The following is a 22,835-nucleotide window of genomic DNA, read 5'->3' on the forward strand; positions in this document are numbered from 1 at the left end:
GACCCCATCATTTTATATGTATAATTGTGATTGTTTTCCAATGTGCATTAATTTGCATTTATCAACACTGAATTTCATCTGCCATTTTGTTGCCCAGTTTTGAGATCCTTTTGTAGCTCTTCACAGTCTGCCTGCGACTTAACTATCTTGAGTAGTTTTGTATCATCTGCAAATTTTGCCACCTCACTGTTTTCCTCTTTTTTCAGATCATTTATTAATATGTTGAATAGGACTGGTATCAGTAAAGACCCCCGGGGGACACCCTTGTTTACCTCTCTCCATTCTGAAAACTGACCATTTATTCCTACCCTTTGTTTCCTATCTTTTAACCAGTTACCAATACATGAGAGGACCTTCCCTCTTATCCCATGACTTCAGTTATCCATGATTTTGTAAATATTATTGCCAGTGGCCTCTCTATGTTGGTGAATTGATCCCCTCTTCAAGTCTGTCAGGGTGTTTTATTTCATCTCCATCCTCAGACTCTTGTGATGGACACATTCAAGCAGGACTGGAAGCTCATTTAGACAAACTCCAGATAAAGGGCTTGTGGTCTTGGATGGAATCTTGATTACTCATAAATGTATTAAACTCCAAGCTATTTGTTTAGCCTTCAGGACTGTCCTACCCTTTCTTTGAGGTATTACTGTCCAGATTCTAACAAACAGTATGAGGGTGATGAAATATATAAACAGACAAGTGGGGCAAAAATCTCTCTCTGTCTGGAAATGATTGCTTTGTGAGAATGGTGCATTTTTCAAGTCAGCCTAATAGCTGCCAGGGACTGAGAACAATTTGGCAGATCATCTCAGTAGGAATTGCTTAGTAACCCATGAGTGAGATTTTAAAGACTAAATTCTGAGTCAGGTGTTCCTGAAATGGGATAAGTCATAGACTTTTTTTGCTACTGATGCAAACAAGAGGTGCTCCTTGTTTTGCTCCCAAGGGGGACTAAGTCCAGGCTCATTAGCAGCTGCTTTTCTTATTTGGTGGGGAAAAGTTCTACCGTACTCTTGTTCCCCATTCCGTTAAACCCTGGAATCCTCAAGAAAATACAACAAGAAAAGGCCTATATAATATTGATAACTCCAGTCTGGGTTCATGAGTTTTCGTTTTCTGACCTGATGCGCCTATCAGTCCATCCACTTCTTCCATTTCCAAATGTTCTGGACATAAATTTCACAGAACTATGCTCTGGTACTCTGTGTACATCTAACAACACGCAGACTAGCTGGTTAAATTCTATTGATAAAAGCTGTTGGGAGGCAGTTTAAGATTTTGGATTCAGAGCAGAAAGTCCTCTGACAAGGCTAACATATGAAGCTCAATTAAAAAAAAATGTTTTTCATTGTGGGCTTTTCAGAGGCATATTCAACACTTTAGTCATCTATATATTTTATTTTGGATTACGTGTGTCCCTGAAACTCTCTAGACTTTATTGCTATTAGATTGCATTTGACCATGATTTCCGTTTCGTCTGCCAACTGGGGGTCATTTGCTTTTCTCCCTCCCGCCCCCAATCTGACTGACTGTATCAAGATTCCTAAAAGGACTAAGTCATATTTCATTCAATTAAGGATCTTTTTCCTACATGGGATTTGAATGTGCTACTTCTATTATTAATGGATCCTCCCTTTGAATCTCATGTTACTGTGTCCATTATTCCATTTTGCCATAAAAGTGCCTTTTTAATAGCTATAATTTTGTGAATGAAATACAGGCTTTGATAATGGGTCCTCCTTACATTGTAAGGCTGGGGCTACTCTCAAATCATACCCAAAATTTTTACCAAAAATGTTTGATTTTCACATAAATCAATTTATACATTTGCTGGTATCTTTCCCCTGGCATCATTTCTCTTCTGGGGAGACCAAACTTCATACGCTCTATTTACACAGAGCTATATCATTTTCTCTCTCTAGAATGAAGCAATTTCCTGGATCAGTCAGGCTTTTTGTGGCTATAGGTGGCAAATTTAAGGATCAAGCTGTTTGCCTCTTGGAGGCCCTTGAAGTGGGTTTCAGAGTGCATTAAGATATCCTATGCATTGAATAAACTACTCTTTTCTTGAGGAGTTAGGGCACATTCTACTAGAGCTCAGGTGACATTGGCATCTTGTTGTCGTGGAGCCCCTATTTCTGAGATTGTGTAGGGTAGCTACTTGAAGTTCTATTCCTAAATTTACCAGTTGCTACTCCATCGTGACAGCTTCCAAATCCAGGTGCTCATTTCAGCAGGTCATTATTTACATAGGACTATCACACACACACCTCCTTTAGAGGCAACGGCTAGCTAAACACCTGCAGTGGGATCTCTAAGGACAAATGCTCGAGGAAGAGAGTTTAATTACCTTACAGTAACTGGGATTCTTCTAGATTCTCTTCTCCACAGGAATCCCATGACCCATCCTCCTTCCTCACTGATGAAGAGTCCTTTACCAGGATGTTCTGTATTGGTGAAGGAACTGAGCAGTGGTTGGGGCTGATCTACCTGTTCAGGGGCCTGAAGGCATACAGGGCATATGCACACCCCCAACAGACATTGCTGGCTCAAAGCTTGCGAGCTCGTGCACTGGGATCTGGGTGGGCAAAAGCATCTCAAAGAACTCCAGTTACTGTAAGGGAAATAACCTCTCTTTTGAGTGCCTCTGTGATTTCCCACTTATGGTATTTGGCATCTCTGGTATTAAGCTACGAACCTGAATAGAAAAGATGTGTTTGTTGGGGAATGGAGGAGTGATACCACATTTAAGATTACATCATTTGTCTTTGTAAGAGAGCATGTCTCTTGATCACTTCAGTTTCTTTGCTACTGCAGAGAGTTAAAGGAAGTACCTCATGTGTCTTCCAACTAGTTATTGCATATTTTCATCCAGTTTCTTGTTATAGTTAGTTACATAGTTTAGAGTGAGCTATGTTGAGTTTCTTCCTGGGGCTATGTTGGGACCAGAACTTCACAGAAGGTTCAAAAGATGCACGTCTGGTTCAGTTCTATTTCCCAAGACAGATGTCCATGTTAGGTTCCTGATGTTCCTGGGAGAGATTCACATCATAGCCCAGTGCATGATCTGCTGCTGCAACTTCATTCTTCAGAGGAGGAGGGACAGACAGTTGAGGCGGCAATCACACTTGGGGCTTGTCTACATGAACATTTAGTTCTCACTAAGGTGAGATGTAAATCTACCCCACATTAGTCTGCTGTGCATTAACTGTCCATGTGGACACTGCTGACATGCACTAACAGTTCCTTAGTGCGCTTTGATCTACTTCGTTCTGAAACAGCACTATAACAAATACTGAAATAGAATATAAACTTGAAGTACTTGAGAAACAAACACCCTTCATTTGTTTGTTTGTTGCTTCCCTTGTGGCAGGTGCTGTCTTTGTTCTGCGAGGCTACTTAACAGGAATGGTAGGCTGTCTGTAGAGCTGCTCTGATTAAGCAGCTTCTGTAAATCATAAATGTGACATTTCCATGTAAATAGAATTTAATTTCATGCAGGGCAGTGCTTAGGGAAATCAGTATGCTAATATACTGTGTGCTAATATAACATACTGTATGCTAACATACATATTTTTGTTTCTAGATACGTACTTTTTAAGGATACTGTGTTAAAAACGTTGTAGAAAATTACGCTTTATTTGCTGACAAAAATGCTGTTTGTGTACTGAGTATAAGCTCTTCCCCACAGCACTCTTCTCCTGGAGCTAGCACCATATTGTATATAAAAATGGAGAGTTATCAACAAACTATAAACGTTCTACTGGTCTCAAGCTACTACATGTAGCTACCACCAAAACTACAAACAGGAGCCCTTGAGTACTTTTTCCATAGAATCTGCCTAAAGAATAACAGAAAAAAAATAATTGAGGTCACCCTGCAGAAAACTTCATCGTGCTAATTTCTGGTTCATGAGTGGAGCATGACAGTCATTGCAGGTATATAGACCCTCAGAAGGTGTAGTCTGATAGTTTTAGTTAAGAAATTTAAAGCTTGGTCTACTTAAATCAGTGGAAAGACTCCTGTAGTAGTAGTAGTTTTTGTAGTACTGAAGCATCCCAGTCATAGGCAGGGGCCCAATTGTAGTAGGTGGTGTACAAACAGATCAAAAAGACCGCCCATGCCCTTTAACTTCAGTTGGTGTTGAGTTAGGCCCATAGTGTATTTTCTCTTTTGTTGTATGGTCTGTTTGACTCTGTGATTTGATTGTACTAAGTCTAGACCTTTTTCCTTTTCAGACCTCAGATCAAAATTGGAACCCATGTTTACATGATGAAGCTACCAAGTTGTTCTATAAGGTAAAATATAGGCAGTGAATGCTATCATTATAACAAAACATTGTCAGAATAGGAGCCATCTCCTGTGGATTTGTGCTTTTGCTTGGTAAAAGATATAATCTATTTCTGTGTCATCAAAACTGGAGGGAGAGAGAGTGCATGTCTGTGGAGCATTTGGCTATTTTAATATCCATGAGAAACCTAAAAATAATGGGAAGTACTGAAAGATATCACAGTGCATTTGACTTCATAAGCATTCTGTTTTATCTTCAGCTTGTACGTCTGGATAACCTTTTTGCTTACTGGAATGTGAAGTCTGTGATGTTCTACCACGGAGGTTACGATGAATCTTTGGTAAGTCAAAAATGACATAGTGTATCTAGTACTTCCATGTTTCATGTTGTGAAATGTTCAATATACACCTCTACCCCGATATAACGCGACCCAATATAACACGAATTCGGATATAACACGGTAAAGCAGTGCTCCGGGGGACGGGGCTGCGCATTCTGGCGGATCAAAGCAAGTTCAATATAACCAGGTTTCACCTATAACGCGGTAAGATTTTTTGGCTCCCGAGGACAGCGTTATATCGGGGTAGAGGTGTAATTCCTATTCATTAGGGATCCAGTTCTGCTCAAAGTAAAGTCAGAGGCAGTTTTGCCATTTGCAGGATTGGGTTGTATGTTAGTAACTATTCTGTTGGAAGAATACTGAATGTTAGATTAGCATACACAAATGTGTTGTCAGGTTTCAGAGTAGCAGCCGTGTTAGTCTGTATCTGCAAAAAGAACAGGAGTACTTGTGGCACCTTAAAGACTAACACATTTATTTGAAGCATAAGATTTCGTGGGCTACAGCCCACTTCATCAGATGCATAGAATGGAACATATAGTCAGAAGATGTATATACATACAGAGAACATGAAAAGGTGTACGTTGTCATACCCAACTCTAAGAGGCTAATTGATTAAGATGAGCTATTATCAGCAGGAGGAAAAAAAACTTTTGTAGTGATAATCAAGATGGCCCATTCCAGACAGTTGAATAGAGACGGGGAGTTGGGTCATTACACAAATTGAATCTATTTCCCCATGTTCACACCTTCTTGTCAACTGTCTGGAATCGGCCATCTTGAAAGCTTATGCTCAAATAAATTTGTTAGTCTCTAAGGTGCCACAAGTACTCCTGTTCTTTTCACAAATATGTTGTGGCATAACTTATTCTTCTCAATCTATCCCAGGTCACTTAAAATTACCAGTGCATTCTGTATGATGGAATGGTGGTTGTTGTTGTTCACTCATTACATGGTTGTTAAAATCTGACATCCTTAATAAAAGGTTTTTATAGATTTAAATAGAGGGCAGACAGACTTGTTTTAAAATATATTCTGGTTTCAAAGGTACTATTTCTTCTAAGCACGTTTAAGAAAATACTTTATTTTATCCTTTGTTATATAAAAACGTCATGAAGTGAAAATGAAGCTCTCAAACTTTAATTTTTTTTTTTTTTATAAATAGAATAATTTAAAGCATGGAGTTGCCTGCCGCAATGTGATTCCGGAAGGTTATGATTTTGGTAAGTGTTTCTCTCACTTTCTGTATTTTCAATACTTAACAGACTATTTCACTTTTATTTTAAAAGTACTTTACTTTTAAATGAAAGTTTTACTTTTGTTTAAGATCTTAAAGAACATAGCACACCCATCTATTCCAAAATGCTGATTACCATATATACTCGTTCATAAGTTGAATATTTTTGGTAAAAAAGTGACGTATCAAAGAGCGGGGGTCGGCTTATAAACAGGTCTACACCAAAATTTGATTATTTTAAACTCTATGGAATCATTGAATTGAATATCTAATACATTGTCATTTTGTTTATCTAGAGCATCTGCAGGCATGGAGCCCCTCAGCTCCCTGTGGCCATGGTTCGCTGTTCCCAGTCAATAGGAGCTGTGGGAAATGGCACGCCACTTCTGGCAGCTCCCATTGGCTGGGAACAGCAAACCGCGGCCACGGGTACCTGAGGGGCTACGTGCCTGTGAATGCTCCAGGTAAACAAAGCGTCCCGACCCACCAGCGGCTTACCCTGACGGGCCAGGAGCCAAAGTTTGCCAACCCCTGAAATATAGGGTCGGCTTATGAAAGGGTGATACAGTTTTTGCTATTTTTACCTAACCATCTTGGGGGGTCGGCTTATAAATGAACGGGCTAATGAACAGGTATATATGGTAATTCTTTTCTGCAATAGAGCTCTATATTATATTTGTATCTTTACATTTGCCACAGCCATTACAGCATGTAAACTCCTTCTACAGAAATGTTTTTGCTTAAGAACTAAAATAGACAATAATTATAAACCATACGTTTGATGTCACCATTCCTTGTTCATATAACAGATGAGCTGAATTTTAAAATAACAAAAGCGTTAACAGTAATAATGGACACTTAAATGAAGAAAATACAGCTCTCTATGATGCTGGACCAATAGTTTTAGTGTAACTAAATTGTATTGAGGGTATTTTTTGGAAATAGGTACAGTAGCAGCCACCCAGAAGTGTCAGTCAGTAAAAATGCATTGTTCTGTTAGTTGTATTGTGGTCTCATGTTCATACTTTCTTTTGTACTTCATTTTGAGGAGCATCACTAATTGTAAAGTTAGTCTGTTGTGCAACAGTTAGTCTGTTGCACAAAATACACTTTTTCATACGTTGTCTTTCTGAGAAGTATGCTCACGGTAAATTTGCAGAAGGAAGAATACAACCAAAGGCAAGGTCTGCCTTTGGAGCCTGCAAATGTGAAACGTCAATTTTTGTAACTTCTAAATGTCAACAATACTTTTGGCTATTTTTAGTGTTCAAAAAAATTGCAGTTATAATGTTAACTGGTTACAGGGTCATCAAGGTGAAAAGCTTCATTGAGTCTCCCCTGCTTCTCCCTTCTCTCCACAAAAATACCAGTTTGTAGCTTATTCAGTTGTTCCTACACCTCGTTCTTTTACAGTCGTCCAGGACTGGTCTGTGAGGCCTGCAAACATGGGTCCCCTGGGTTGTGAGGCCGGAAGAGGGACTACTCAAGTAGTTTCCAACAGCTTTAAGGTCTGTTGTGAACTTTTTTCAGACTGTTTGCCTCTCTGTGGAATTATCAGGGCAATCCCTAGCAATAGTGGTGGAGCTCTGAGCTCCCTTGCTGGCACATCAGAGAAGCCAAAGGGTCAAGGAACCCGACCGTAATCCCCCACACCCTCAGAAGCAGTAAAGCCAGGTAGGGATGGAAGGTCATGATGATGTGGGGACTACTACAGCCAAGTTCCATGCCTTTCTTTATGAAACTTAGGAGCACTGCAGTACTGGACACTGGGCTTCTAGATATGTCCCTAGCAGATAGCAAATAACTGGGATACTTTACAGTAATCTCCCACAAATGGAGGAAGACAGGAGAGACCGTACATGAGAGAGGAAGGATGAACCCGTGTAAGAGTAGAAAGGAGGCACCGTGGGAAACCTTGACACTGAATAGGGGAAGGAGGAGAAGTTGTGAAATATAGAAGGATCAAAGAGGGCAGAAATCAAGTGTAAAGAGGAGCAAATAGAAAAGGAGCAATACAGTATGTGGAAGAGAACAAGAGAGGTGAGTCAAAAATAATTTAGTTAGAGGAGAGCAAAGGAAGAATTTCAAAAGGAAGAGGAGAGAAGATTGATGAGCTAAAAGGGAAAGAAGAATAAGGAAAATGGTCAGATGGCAGGGAGGGGGAAGAAAATGATTGAGTTGGAAAACAAGGTAGAGAAAATGAGGGAGGAAGAAGAGACAGATATGCATAAACTTTTAGGTTAGTTAATGTTACATATTCTCCTTTATCTTATTGTATTTCCATGGCAGATGTCCTGTATCTTCTTGAGTTTGAAAGAAATGTCAGGTGATTTCAATAAGGCATTTGATACAGTTCCACTTGGGAAATTATTAGTTAAATTGGAGAAGATAGGGATTAATATGAGAATTAAAAGGTGGATAAGGAACTGGTTAAAGGAGAGACTACAATGGGTCAAACTGAAAGGTGAAATGTCAAGTTGGTGGGAGGTTACTAATGGAGTTCCTCGGATTGGTGTTGGGGCCAATCTTATTTAACATTTTTATTGTTGATCTTGGCACAAAAAGAGTGCGCTAATAAAATTTGCAGAGGACACAGAGTTAAAGGTTTTTTGGTATTGCCAATACAGAGGAAGATTGGAATAACAGACAAGAATCTGGATGACTTTGTAAACTGGAGTAATAGAAAAGGGATGAAAATTACTAGTGCAGAATGCAATGTCATGCATTTAGGGACTAACAACAAAATTTTTGCTATAAGCTGGGGACTTATCAGTTGCAAGCGACAGAGAAGAGAGAGAACTGGGTATATAGGTTGATCACAGCATGTCTGTGAGCCATCAATGTGGCGAGGCTGTGAAAAAGGCTAATGCAGTCCTAGGATACATCAAGTGAGGTATTTCCAGTAGAGACAGGGAAGTGTTAGTACCTTTATACAAGGCACTGGTGAGACCTCATCTCGAATACTGTGTGCAATTCTGGTCTCCCATGTTTAAGAAAGATGAATTGAAACTGGAACAGGTGCAGAGAAGGGCTACTAGAATGATCTGAGGAATGGAAAACCTATCTTATGAGAGAGACTCAAAGAGCTTGGCATGTTTAGCCTAACCAATAGAAGGCTGAAGGGCGATATGATTACTCTGTATAAATACATCAGAAGGATAAATACCAGGGAGAGAGAGGATCTTAAGTTAAGCGTCAATGTGGACCCCAGAACAAATATATATAAATTGGCCATCAACAAGTTTAGGTTTGAAATTAGGTGAAGGTTTCTAACCATCAGAGGAGTGAAGTTCGGGAGCAGTGGCGGCAAAAAACCTAACTGGCTTCAAGACTGAGCTTGATACAATTATGGAGGGGATGGTATGACAAAACTGCCTACTAAGGCGTGTGGCCCATTGGCGACTGCCTGTAGCAAAAATCCCCAATGGCTGGAGACAGGACACTAGATAGTGAGGGCTCTGAGTTAGTACAGAGAATTCTTTTCCAGGTATCTGCCTGGTGGGTCTTGCCCACATGCTCAGGATCTAACTGATCATCATATTTGGGGTCAGGAAAGAATTTCCCTCTGGTCAGATTGTCAGAGACTGTAGGGGTATTTCACCTCCTTCTGCAGCCTGGGACATGGGGTAACTTGCAGGTTTAAACTAGTGTAAATGGGAATTCTATGTAACTTGAAGTCTTTAAACCATGAATGTTATACCAATAGAATAAAAACCAGCAGGATCTTATTAAGAGGGATAAGGCAAAGATGCCACATTTATTGTAAATATACTGATAAAGCAAAAGATAAAAGTAAACAACATTGTTTGACTACTTATTTCTTATACATACACACACATATATATATATATATATATAGAGAGAGAGAGAGAGAGAGAGAGAGAGAGATTTATTTACACAATCATTTATTCAAGTTTTGTATAGGTGTTATAGTTACCAGCCTAGAAGTTGCTCATGCCAAGTTACTGGCCAGGTATCTTGGTCATGAGGATGGAGCCGAGTCTGTGTCAGGTGCACCTGATGCTCCTGGAGGCTGGCAGCAGAACCAGAGACTCAAAGTCATCAGTCTTTAGAGTCCATTCTTATAGGAATTAGTTCCTATGTTAGTTTATGGGAGCTGTTTCATCCTGCTGTTGCTGACTCAATCAGCAGATGGCACATTCCTGTCGGCTCCACACTGTCCAAAGTTTGTGTTTCTCATCCTTTCAGGTGATGGGGTGGGTCCCAGTTTACCCTCCGGGGGTTTCTGGTCATCCACTTGACACATTCTTCGGCCGATGGATACTCCTTTTCTAGGCTGGCACCTCCCTAACCATCCATGTATATCAGGCATTCATCAGCATACATTCCATCCCTTAACCATATTTTAATTTACTGTCTCCACCACTTTCAGAGCGTGTGCTAATTCATTTGAGACTCCCGGCCCTTTAATCACAGAGGGTGGGGGTCTGTCCTAGGAGCCATTGAATGAAGTGAAAGTCACTTAACAGCTTATAGTGTTTGTTTACATTGTATTAATTACTTTAAGAACAAAGTCAGTTAACTTGTTTGTAAGTTTTACATAGTAGTAAAATATTTTTTTACAGGATAGATATAGTTAATGGTTTCTACAGACAGTAGCTTACAAGTTTTAACAGAAGACCCAAGAGATTTTTGTACTTGGTGAAACTGTTGGATTTTAAAGTGTGGGGGCCAAATTATGAGGGGGTCACTGTCACTTGGGGGAATCACTGTTAGTACCTTCTTTAATATCCCTACATAATCCCCCTTTTGACACTACGATATTTATATAATCGTTAGTGTCACTTTTTTTTTAACCTGTTTGAGAGAAGGTACTGTGAGGCAACTTGTGTTAAGAAGGTACTTAGGAGTTTGTGTGAAACCCCTAATGATTTAAGCAGTAGAGTAAATATGTTTCCCACAAAGGATTCTTCCTTGTTTGAGTCGATAATCTTGGGAGTTTCATATTTGCAAACCACTTTAGAGAATAGTTTTTTAGCGGCTGTGCGGGCGCTATTGTTCCTAGTAGGGAAAGCTTTTACCCAACCTGAAAAGGAATCTGTGATTACAAGTAGATATTGAAATCCTTTTTTACTTTTTGGCAATTTATCAATGAAGTTAATTTGGATTTTATGCCAGGGTTCCAGCCTTCTTTGATGTAGCATTTGAGGCTGGTGTGGAGGACAAGCTTTATCTTTGGCACACTGTATACAATTTTTGACCCATGTATCCACATTATTTCTTATCCCCTTCCATTTTGCCACTTGCTTTAACCTTTCCAGCGTCCCTTTCACTTCTTCATGCATGAACTGATGAGCTATGACCAATTTTTGCCTTTTAATTCTTTCTGGGATGCGGACTGCTTTTAATACTTTTTTTTTTGCCTTTGGGTTACCGCTGCTATTTTTTTATAATTTTTGGCTATGGCATTAGCACGGTTATTTTATACTGTTTTAGCTGCAGAGCCTTTTTCATGTGCCTTGACATGTTTGATTTTAAGCTGGTTGGGATGAGAGGTAACCCAGGCATAAATTTATTTTTATTTATTTATATATGCTATTTTTTTTTCATTTGTGGCTTTTTAATTGTTTTTTTGCCAATTAAACATTTAATATTGCACCCCATTTACACAGTAATTGCTGTTAGCATAGATGTATACAGTTTTGGGACAGTTTTTTGTTTTATATTGTTTTAGGACTGGGTATATGGCATGGAGTTCAGCATGTTGTGCTGAGCCATGATCCAAATACCCCTTTAGTACCTTTTCTTTTAAATTAATGGCTGCATATTTGATTTTTTTTTACCGTGCACCACCATGGAACTACCATCGGTGTACCAAATATGTTTTTTCTGACCCATGGTATTCAATTTTTCCAGGGGGGGGAGGGGTGCTTGGGCTTGTGCTATCCTCTGTTCTAGTGTGACTGCTGGACATACATTTTATTTCTCTGCTTTTGCAGCAGAGGCTTGTAAATTTTGGTGCAGTTTTTTATTTTTGCATGTAGCCAATTGAAGGAATACCTTGTTACAGGTCTTCCATAGAAGCCAAACTGCAGCTGCTTCCTTTTGTTTTTACAGAGTTTTTATGTACCCTCGTCAAAGTGACAGTCTGATTACACAGAGCCATTTTAAGGCTCAGTGTTTCTAGCAGTGCTTCTTTTTGTTTTGTGCACCTCACCCCTGCTGTTGCTTCAGAGGGGCACTGTTAATTTCTTATTCTTTTACTACAGCTCTCATTTGCTATTTTGTTACACACACAAAAACAACTAAACAAACAAACAAGAAGAATCCAGAATCTTTTTCTATTCTCCTGATTTTGACTGCCCTGCTGCAGTCACAACTTTGGTTTTTATTAAAAACATTTTAAATTTTGTAAAGCACCGAGTTACCCCTTAAGGGTTAAATGCCAAATCCCAAAAGCCAGCCAACACTGATTAGCTGTGTTTGGCAAAAAGGTCTGTCAGTTTTGCAACTTTGAATCAAATAGTTAAATGGATTTTTAGTGGCATTATTTAAAACAAAACAAAAGTAATTTATCTTAAACTTACAAAACAGGAGTTTTACAAACCAAATGTGTTGGTTTAGGTTTTTAGAACTTTACATATTTTCACAGACAAATAGATACATATACATTTTCTTTCCCTTAACATTTTTTTTACATTGCTGTTTTTACATAGCTGTACATAGATTATATTCCCTTTATACATTTGGGTCAGTTAAGTTTCAATAGAATTCCCTCATGTTTTAACAAATTTGACTAAATTGTTCATAGTCAAATTATTTCAAATACCTGGATTATTTACAGACATTCCTTTGGAAAAGGGCCCATTTTTCCTTCAGAATGGCTGCAAAGAAACCAAGAATTCCTTTTTTCTTTAACATGGTACTTTTTAGCATTTTTACAAAGTTTAACTGCTTAATTTTGTTCAGCCTCTGTAGAGTTAACTTTTCAGGGTCTTTTCTTAAATTACTGTTTATCTTCCAAAATGACACCTTTATTAATTAGATTTTACCATTTTAAGTATTGTTCCAGGGATACATGCTTGCACTTATTGCTTTCTTACTCCTGCCACTATGCCCTTAAGGCTTCCAACCAATTTTTTTATTTGTTGCTTGCCTGCTTGTCTGGGCCTGATCCTGCTTTTTCCAATGAACCTTTCCTTTTCATGGGCACAAGCTTTGTTACCCTACCAATTTAGCAAGGAGGGTGGGCTTTTTAACCAGCCCCCACCTTTCCTGGTCCCTTTCCTTAAACATTTCTTTCAATATTGTGAAATGACCACAATATCACTCACAAGAAAAACAAAACAAAGCAAAACAAACATAAACCACACTACACTGCCCAAACTCCTATATTTTTCAGAGTTTGGTTTAACAGAACAAGATTTGTATCTTATGATTTTAACCCACTTTGGGCCAGAGGGAGAGACGCTAAGCTTCCCTCTGTATTGCTTGGGCTTTTACCACCGAGGGTTTAGCGAGAAACAGTAAGTTTTCCTCTGTACAGGCTGTTAGGCGGAGGTAGCTGTCATTACAAGCCTCCCACAGCAGCCAGATTCCTGCAGCGTCTCTTTTTGCTGCATTTGGGGGTTTACATATGAGGATATAGTGGGCCAATCTATCCTCCAGGTCTGAAATAGAGCAAGCATCTGCAAGGGCTTGTTCAGTCCAAGGACTGTGCCCATATCTCTGAAGGATTTGTTTAAAGGGTGTTATTTCTTTTACAAAAGGTGAGGTTGGAGCTCCTTCAAACTCCATTTCTGTCTCTGAGACTGTTCTTCCTTGTCTTTTCTTAAACATTTTTAACACGTGTATAGTTTCCTTTGTCACCCCTGAACCCTTGCAGCGAGTGACAGCCTAAATTATTTTATCCTGCTACCCCTGATCTCGTTTAGCGAGCAGCTTTACCTTGCCCTATAGGCTCTTGTTACCCCTGATTTCTCAGTGAACACTTTGGATAAGATTAATTGTAGCTTAAAGTTTCTATGAGCTTTTTTATGAAGCCTCTACCCACCGGAGGTCAGTAGGCTTTGGTTAACCAAAAATAGAACCGCTCTCTATAAAGCCGGCTGTGTGCACACCAATGTTTACAATAACTGAGGCATTTTACCAATATTCCCCCTTTCGCAATTCTCCACCAAAATGTACTTGGTGAAACTGTTGGATTTTAAAGTGTGGGGGCCAAATTATGAGGGGGTCACTGTCACTTGGGGGAATCACTGTTAGTACCTTCTTTAATATCCCTACATGATTTGAGGACTTCAGTAACTCAGCCAGAGATTGAGAGTCTATTATAGGAGTGGGTGGGTGAGGCTCTGTGGCCTGTAATGTGCAGGTCAGACTAGATGATCACGATGATCCCTTCTGACTTTGAAGTCTGAGCGTATGAGGGTGGCCATTTTGAGTGTTAATATAATTCTTCACTCTGGATTCTGTAGACTTGGCGAGAAGGTAAAGAAAATAACCTAAAATTCACCAGTATGTGCATATGTATCCCTCCAGCAGATGCTTTTGAAGAATTATTTAAAAAAATCTTCAGATGTTGAAAACTACTCAAATAGGTGGGCTGCACTTCTGCAACAGATGAGGCTGGTATTGGTGTTGAAAGTAACCCTAATAATCATCTTGCTTGTCTTCTCCAAAATCTTAAAGCTAGCCCTGTCTGTAAATGCTACATTGCAAAGCATTTGTGGCTGTTATGGTCTGTCATGGCAATGATCCTTTGAAAATACAAGTTTACTTCTTGTTGAGGTTGTAAATTTTCCAGAGCAGCCATGTGGTCTGTCTTAAAGAATGGTAAATCTTTCAGCTTTCTGCTTAGGTTTCTTTCTTGAAAGTGTTCTCACTGGGTTTTGAAACTTATACTCTATTCATTTAACATTTTGCTATGGTTGAAAATTTTTTGGTGTCTCTTGGCAATCACAATGGCACAAATATATTTTAACTGTACAGAGATGTTTAGCATATGTTGTTATAGATTATTTGATACTGCCATGAAAGCATATCGTTCTGAATGCATTACTACCTTCCAAAAGAAAGTAATATACTGTACAAAAATAGAATAATTTTCTGGTATTATTTTAGGGTTACCATATTTGCAGAATCAAAAAAGAGGACGGGGGGGGGAGGAGCCCTGCTCTAGCCCCGCCCCTGCCCTGCCCCGCCCCCATCCACTCCCCCCCATTTCCCACCCCCTGACTGCCCCCCTCAGAATCTCCAACCCCCCCTGCTCCTTGTCCCTTGACTGCCCCCTCCTGGGACCCCTGCCACTAACTGCCCCCTAGGACCCCACCCCCAATTTATGTACAGGCGTGACTACCTGCCCTTTCCTGGTTACTATACGCGGCCAGTCCGCATCCACATCCAGTAGTTAAAAAAAAAATAAACTAATGATTTAAATTGGAATTTCATCCATTAATAAGTATTTATTATATAGTTAAAACCATTCTATTGAAGGACAGATATTAAATAACACTAAATATGTTAATGTTCAAAACAATATTAAAATTTGAAAATTTAGAGTATGGAAACCAAAATAGCTAAAATTTAGTTTTGGCAAGATACACGGAATGGAAACTCCGGGATCTTTACCTGTCACTGAATATAGCCATCATACCAATAGTGGAATATAAAACAAGTCTACATATACTCTCCTTAAAATTTTTACTTCTGTCCATTCCCAATAATTGTAACAAATCATTATTACCTTCACTCCACTTGCCACGCGCCCCAAGCACAAAACCAAAGAAGTGAATATTTTTACCTCCCGTTAAGTTTTTAATTTCTTCCTCTAACTCAAGATAATAAGCCACCTTCTCACTGTGGGCTTGTTCCAAACTTCCGGCACTATCCTCCCATCGCACTGTAACATCAACCACCACTGCTGTATCTCCTTTTATAAATATAATATCCGGCTTTCTTAACTCACCCTTACTATTTCTCAAATGGGGCTCTATCATTGCCTTCCACCCTAATTTACCAACCTTATCTACAACTGCAGACACTACTCTATTATGCCTTTTTATCCTAGCATTCTTAGTCTTATAACATTGTCCTGAGATATGGGGAACAGTCTCCCGCACTTTACCGCACCATCTACAAAGAGCATTCACCCCTCCTCTTCCTCTTGCTAATGTCTCCCTAGTAGGATAAATATTTGCCCTAAGCTGCAATGCTGCGATATACGCTGACGATTTAACTTTACTAGAGTTTCTAAAAATCGAATTACTAATTAAATCATTTTTAAAATATTTTATCCCTATTCCCTGACATCTCAGTTCCGACCATCTTAAAAATTCCTCTTCCCTCCATTTCTTGGGATGAGATGTTACTGCACTAAATGACAATATTTTATCCACAAGATTTTCTCCTGCATATAGATAAGGTAGGTCCATCCAATCATCTCTCGAGACAATATGTCTCCTCCATTTACGAATTAACATATTTGGGATTTGCACACTAAACTTAGTGAGAGCTAAACCACCATCCCTACCTCTAGAATAAAATATCCCATCTGTGGTACACTGAGGTAAATGTAAAATCTCTTTAACTATTTTTCTAACTAACACATCAAGATCGTCTAAAAGATTAAAAGGGGGTTCTATTAAAAGAAGATTATAAAATAGCTTTGGTAAGATGTATGTCTGTAAAATTAATATTTTTGGGGCCGGTTTTAATGGGGCCTTAATTAAATTCTCACTCCAATCTTTCAATTTTTCTTTAAGTACCGGTCCCCCTACACCTATCCAGGGATCTATTCTAGCCCCTAAATATTTTTCAAAATCCCCTGGTTGAACATATTCAATCTTCTCTGACCCTATCTGCCAATTATCCTTAGGATTAACTACATAGGTTTTATGTTTAGTTAAAATATGAAAGCCTTTCGTTTTCTTCACATTAACAGAGAGATTAGTATTTTTACAAAACTCCTCTAAGATACCCAAATTTTTGATCATTCCTTTATATGAGCTACTTAAAATTGCCACATCATCGGCAAAAGCCAATGACGTGACACTATTACCCTTAACATAAAAACCACTTCCTTCTACTTCTAATCTAGTTAAAAGGGGATCCATAGCAATATTAAACAAAATTGGGGACAACGGGTCACCCTGCTTGACCCCCCTCCTAATTAAAATAGACTCAGTAGCTTCATCACCCACCCATACCCTAGTTGTGCAATTATCATAAAGGTCCCTAATAATATCTATAAAATATTCATCTATACCAAATCTTCTCAACCCGGCTATTATATGTCCGTGTCCCACAGAATCAAATGCTTTAGCCAGATCTACGAACACTATTGCAATTTCATTCCCATTTCGTTTAGCCCCTTTAATCAAATTATCTAATATAGCAATATTTTCCTCACACCCAGGGGCGGATATAAACCCTTTTTGTCTACTACTTATCTTAACTGTTTCCACCAGTCTTTTTGCTAATATTTTGGTATAGATTCTAATCCAAACTGACCCAATTGTCAATGGTCTCCAAGATGTTAACTTCTTCATTTCCTCCTCATCTTGTGTCTTTGGTATTAAAATCGTTCTATTTTTCTTAAATTCATCTGGTACCTGTCTATTTAGAAACCATATATTAAAAATTTTTGTAAGTATTAAGGAGTCTAAATTAAAAATATCCCACAAATTGCTCACTTTTACTTTATCTGGGCCAGGAGCACTATCTTTTCTTATTTCTCTTAAAGCTATTCTAATCTCATCCACAGAGATCGGACTCATTAATATATCATTATCCGCATTCTCTGTGGATGATGGCCACCCTATCATATTACCATGTCCAATTGTTCCCAAAATATTTACATAGTATTCCTCAATTTCTTTCATAGGGATAGCACACTTAGCCTTATCTGGCTCTCCCATTATAATGCGAGTCAATCTTCTTCTATCCTTACCAAATAATTGTTGATAGAATTTATACTTAGCTTTCTTTGTAGCATATCTCCTAATTGCATTAAATTGCTTCCTTCTCCCCTCCTTTCTCATCTTCCCTTTTCCTTTATTCCTCAACTCTATTTGACTTTCATTTCTAGGGTCCTTTCCCTCTACTAATGAATAACATAATTTTTCCAACATTGCCCATCCGAGAGCTTTTGTTAAATCCTCCTTTAATAATCCTTCAATTTCCCCTAAACTATTTATTATTTCTCTTCCCTCCCTACTTTGTTTTCCCCGTTTACATATTTTCTCCACTAAATCCACTTCTGGATGTCCTTTTAGTGGGAAAATCCTCTCTCTTGGAGGCGGAATTTCTAATATATTTACTCTAATGTCCTCTACCTCAGTCACTTCCTCCCTATCTCCTGTTACCACTAACTTCTTCTTTGCTAATTCTCGTCTTTTATCTGATATTTGTTTATTCGTTTTGGTCCTCATCTCGCTCTCAATACATTTATTTATATTCCTTTTCCCAATATATTTCCTTTCCAACTGTATAAGCTGCGCAACCTCATCTTTGGTCCATATACGAGATCTAGTCAATCCCTCTTTGATCTTACTTTTAGCAGCCATATCTTCTTTTCTTTGCTCATTCCTCACAGCAGGGTGTCTATGTCTACAGTGTTGGCTCAATCCAGATCTAGTATGAAAACCAAGCCCACAGACCGAGCACGTATGGCTCTTCATTGGGGTATCCGCCTTCTTGGGTATGCACTTGGGGTAGCGGCATGCTATATTATGATATTGAGAAGATTTTCCACATTTACTACATACAACTCGTATGGCTTTACTTTTATGAACCACATTAATGTGTTTGGCCCATTTACCAAATGTTGGTAATATCTGGGGACATATTGGACAATTAAAACTATCAACGGGATACTCTAAATAAAAAACCCCATCCTTCCACGAACTACTTTCTAATATATTTATATTACTACCAGTACTGTTAAGATCCTTATTACGATCCCTATTAAAATCAGTACTTGGTCTAAAACTATTTAATAAACTAGACCCATTAACTAAATGAGCATTAATATATCCCGATTCCCTAACATATGGATCATCAATTGTACTTAAATACTTAAAATCTGGATTAAAACTGTCCATAGTTAAATCATTAAAAGTGTCCCTTGTAAAAACCATCGGTAAGATAGATAAAATCTCCTCACCATGATCATCACAAACATTCTCCTCTACCTCCTCTCCATGCTCCACTGGGAGGACTTGATTCTCACTCTCATTCTCATGAGACTTCATTATAGTCCACACCATTTTATCCATTGGTCCAGCGACCCTGATCACACCCCTAATATATTTAACACTGTCAGCCGGGCATCAAAGCCAACAGCGGGGGCGTTATTAACCCGGTCCAGCGCCAATCCGGTATAAAAATATAAATTACTTTTTTCCATAGCTAAAAGATTTACCCTTCTCAGGGGGAAACTAACCCTTTCCAGGGGGAAACTAACCCGTACCTGGGGGAGACTACCCTTACCAGGGGGAATCTAACCCTTACCAGGGGGAGTCAACCCGTACCTGGGGAGGCTACCCTTACCAGGGGGGCATCCATGTGGCACCATATGGGGCTGCCCAACCCCGTCCCACACCCCACTGAATGTGGGATGTGGGTTCGTCCTCCGCAATCCGCCTGGCTATCCAAGCCAGTTACCGACTCTCACCACGAGGAGGTAGCGGTTGGACTTGCAATCCAGAGGCTTTCCTCAAAGAGGGGTCCCAAACAGCATAATGTCGAGCTCTAACGGGCGTGTGAGAAAAGGCTCAGATCTTGGTAGGGGTTGCCCCTATTGACCGGGCTCACGCCCACCCCCACCTCACCGATAACCCATTCTCTCACTACCCTCAGGCAATGTTTCCGTCCAAGCCCGACAGCTGAGAGGGTCCAGAGACGCATGGAGAGCCATTAAGAGAGCCAATGCTTCTCTTAAGCCTCCCTGCTTCTTGTCCCCTGACTGCCCCCTCCTGAGAACCCCCACCCTAACTGGCCCCCTAGGACCCTACCTGTCCCTTGACTGCCCTGACCCATATTCACACCCCCGCCCCCAGACAGACCCCCTGGGACTCCCATGCCCTATCCAACTGCTCCCCGCCCACTGACAGGACCGCCAGAACTCCCGACACATCCAACCCCCTCTGCTCCCTGCCTGCCTCGACCCCTCTCCACACCCCTGCTCCCCTGACAGCCCCCCAGAACCCCTGACCCATCTAACCCCCCCTGCTCCCTGTCCCTGACTGTCCCAACCCCTCTCCACACCCCTGCCCCCCGACAGCCTCCCCCCCCACCCCAAACTCCTGACACATCCAACTGTCCCCTGACCAGGGCCGGCTTTAACAAGAGCCCAGGAATCGGGCTGCCTTCTGGCCGGAGTCGCGGGGGTTGGGGCTGGGCTGGAGGTGCTCGCCCTGGGCCGGGCCGGCCGCCCTGGGGCCCGAGCCGGGCCGGAGCCGCTGAGGTCAGGGCCGGTGTGCTCGGCCGGAACCGGGGCCGCCACCCTGGGGCCCGAGCTCGGGGTGCTCGGCCGGTGCCGCTCGGCCGCAACTGGAGCTGGTGCCCCGGGGCCCAAGCCAGGCCAGAGCCGCTGGGGCCGGAGGTGCTCGGCCGGGGCCGGGCCAGCCGCCCTGGGGCCCAAGCCGGGCCGGAGCCGCTGGGGTCGGGGCCGGGCTGGGGCTGGCCGGGGCCGGAGCCGCTCGGCCGCGCCCGGACTGGGCCGCGCCGCGCCTCCCCGGAGCCCTCCTTCTCGCGTCCCCCCGCCCCAGCTTACCTGCTGCTGCCCGCCTGCCCCTGCTTCTTTTCAGACTTCCTGCGAAGATCTGATTCGCAGGAAGCAGGAGAGGGGGAGGAGCAGGGGGGCGGAGCGTTTAGGGGAGGGGAGGAGGAGGAAGACAACTGCGGGGCCGGGGGCGTGCTAAGGCTGCAGGGGATGGGGGGAGCTGAGAAGGGGCTTTGGCTGCCGAGCAGCGCCACTTTTCGATCTATAAATAGCCGACCGGGGGGAAATCGTGGACATTTTTAGATTTTTAGAAATCCCCCCCAGACAGCTATTTATAGATCGAAAAGCCAGACATGTCTGGGCAAATCCAGACATATGGTAAGCCTAATTATTTATCAATCAATGTTACTTGTGTTGAGTCCTGGTGTCTTATGCTTATGTCATAGATATCCTTCGAAAACTGCTTGAAACTGTATGTACACAATCTTAGCTTACTGTAGGAATTTAGAATAACAAAGGAGATGATTCTTTCTCTGAATACCCTAAATTCTCCTTTGAGTGGCTTCTGCGTATTCCCACTCATGAGATGCACCGGCTGTGTGCAACTCCGATGTTGTAATCTGACCAGCAGTGCCTGTTGGAATGCTCACGTGCCCCTTCCTGTTTGCTATAAAAGGGAGGGCATTGCTCTCCAGCCATCTCAGTTCCTTCCACTTGCCAACTGTGATGGATTAGAAATGACTCTGGACCTTGAGTCCAGATCCTTCTTTTATATAGTGCCAAGAAACTATCTGTTTTTTAGATAACTTCTACTGTTTTTTAAATAGTTACTGTTAAGCAGTTACTTAGTATAGGGTTTTATTAGCTTAGTAACTTAGTTTTTATTATAGATTACTTAACATTAATAAGCTTCGACTCTGGACTAAGACCTCATGGTGGATCTGAAGATCAGATAACTAGGCTTCAAATGCTGCGCCTCTTGCTCTTTGCTTTTTCCAGTGTTGGATGCACAAACATGCTCTCTTAGCTGCCTCAGAGAAGGACATTCACCCTCCAGTATCAGGGGGTAGCCGTGTTAGTCTGTATCTACAAAAACAACAAGGAGTCTGGTGGCACCTTAAAGACTAACAGATTTATTTGGGCATAAGCTTTCGTGAGTAAAAACCTCACTTCTTCACCCTCCAGGTGTTTCATCTGCAGCACATTTATCCTGAGAGCATGAAAGGAGAGACAGAACAGGTTACAAGCCTTACTCCTTCAGGAGGCCAGCAATTGGACAGTATGGTTGGCTATGAGAGAGAGCATAGACCAGCTTTGGTGTCAAGTGAATTTGTGGACAAGACTAAATGTCATAATGTGTTGTCAGTACTGAAATCCTCATCAGATCCATCTTCTAAGAAGTTAATTGCAAAAGACCCAAAACTTGTGGATCAGAAATCTGAGTCATCAGTGGAAAACTGCCTCTATGAGCAGAGCCAGTCCACAAACAAGAACTTCCTTGGCTCCTGTTGCAGCAGAACAAAGTAGAGGATCATTACCTGGCAGTAGAGCTAAGAAGCACCTGGTTGTGACAAGGGATCCAGCTGTAGCACCAGTTCCCAGAGACCTGGATCTTGTATAGAAATCATAGTATCGCTAAGGACTCAGTTCTCAAGACACAGGGAAGCGGCAAAGAGTGATATTGGATGTGTGTATCAGTTCTGATCCTTTTACTCCACCTCCTATAATGAGACTAGAGCAAATCCATTGCTCAGATGCCTCTTCCTTGATTAGATCTAGAGAGTGAAGATCTACAACAGAGATCTTCTCCAGAATCAAATGTAGCAGAAATGGCTATACAATATAGCTTTTTGTGGTTTTGGACTCTGTGTAATATAAACAATCTTAGAAAAATTCCATTCAAGTGGAAGAAATTATCTTTAGTATAAATAAGGTATAAATTATATCTCTGTTTTAGCTACAAGTAATCAACATCTAAGACTACATACCAGAGTGGATAAAAAGTCTTACCCCAAACATAGCTTTTTAAAAGTAACCTACAAATCTCACTGAAAAATGTGTTTGGGTGCCCCCAACTGCCAGTTTAAGTGAAGGGTAGGCAACATGTTATAGTTATGAAGGAATTTTGTGAAGAGATTTGCAGGTCACTGTCAAATGACAAGATTAATAAATTAATTGGATGCTATGTACAATAGTTGGATGTTGGTATTCACATATTTAATGCTGTTATCCTGGAACCTTCACTAAGGCCCCAGCTGTGCAATTGTATCCACAAAGGTGC

At 40.8% G+C, this 22,835-nt stretch overlaps 1 protein-coding gene across 11 annotated transcripts in view; it reads left to right on the forward strand.

Moving 5' to 3' along the window:
- VPS13A (vacuolar protein sorting 13 homolog A) overlaps window positions 1-22,835 on the forward strand; it is a 293,421-nt gene that overhangs the window by 35,429 nt on the left and 235,157 nt on the right. For 10 of the 11 annotated variants that reach the window (XR_010588882.1, XR_010588883.1, XM_042850566.2 and 7 more), the window contains exons 8-10: window positions 4,239-4,298; window positions 4,551-4,631; window positions 5,797-5,854. Coding sequence is in view for 9 of the 11 variants with exons in the window: in XM_042850566.2 (XP_042706500.2) it covers window positions 4,239-4,298; window positions 4,551-4,631; window positions 5,797-5,854 (199 nt within the window). In the remaining 2 variants the exon portion in view is untranslated. Of the gene's footprint in view, window positions 1-3,393; window positions 3,412-4,238; window positions 4,299-4,550; window positions 4,632-5,796; window positions 5,855-22,835 lie in introns of those variants that run through there. The other variant, XM_065550522.1, reaches the window with a different exon arrangement.

Source organism: Chrysemys picta, chromosome 6 (assembly GCF_011386835.1).
Source record: "Chrysemys picta bellii isolate R12L10 chromosome 6, ASM1138683v2, whole genome shotgun sequence".
Taxonomy (NCBI): Eukaryota; Metazoa; Chordata; order Testudines; family Emydidae; genus Chrysemys; species Chrysemys picta.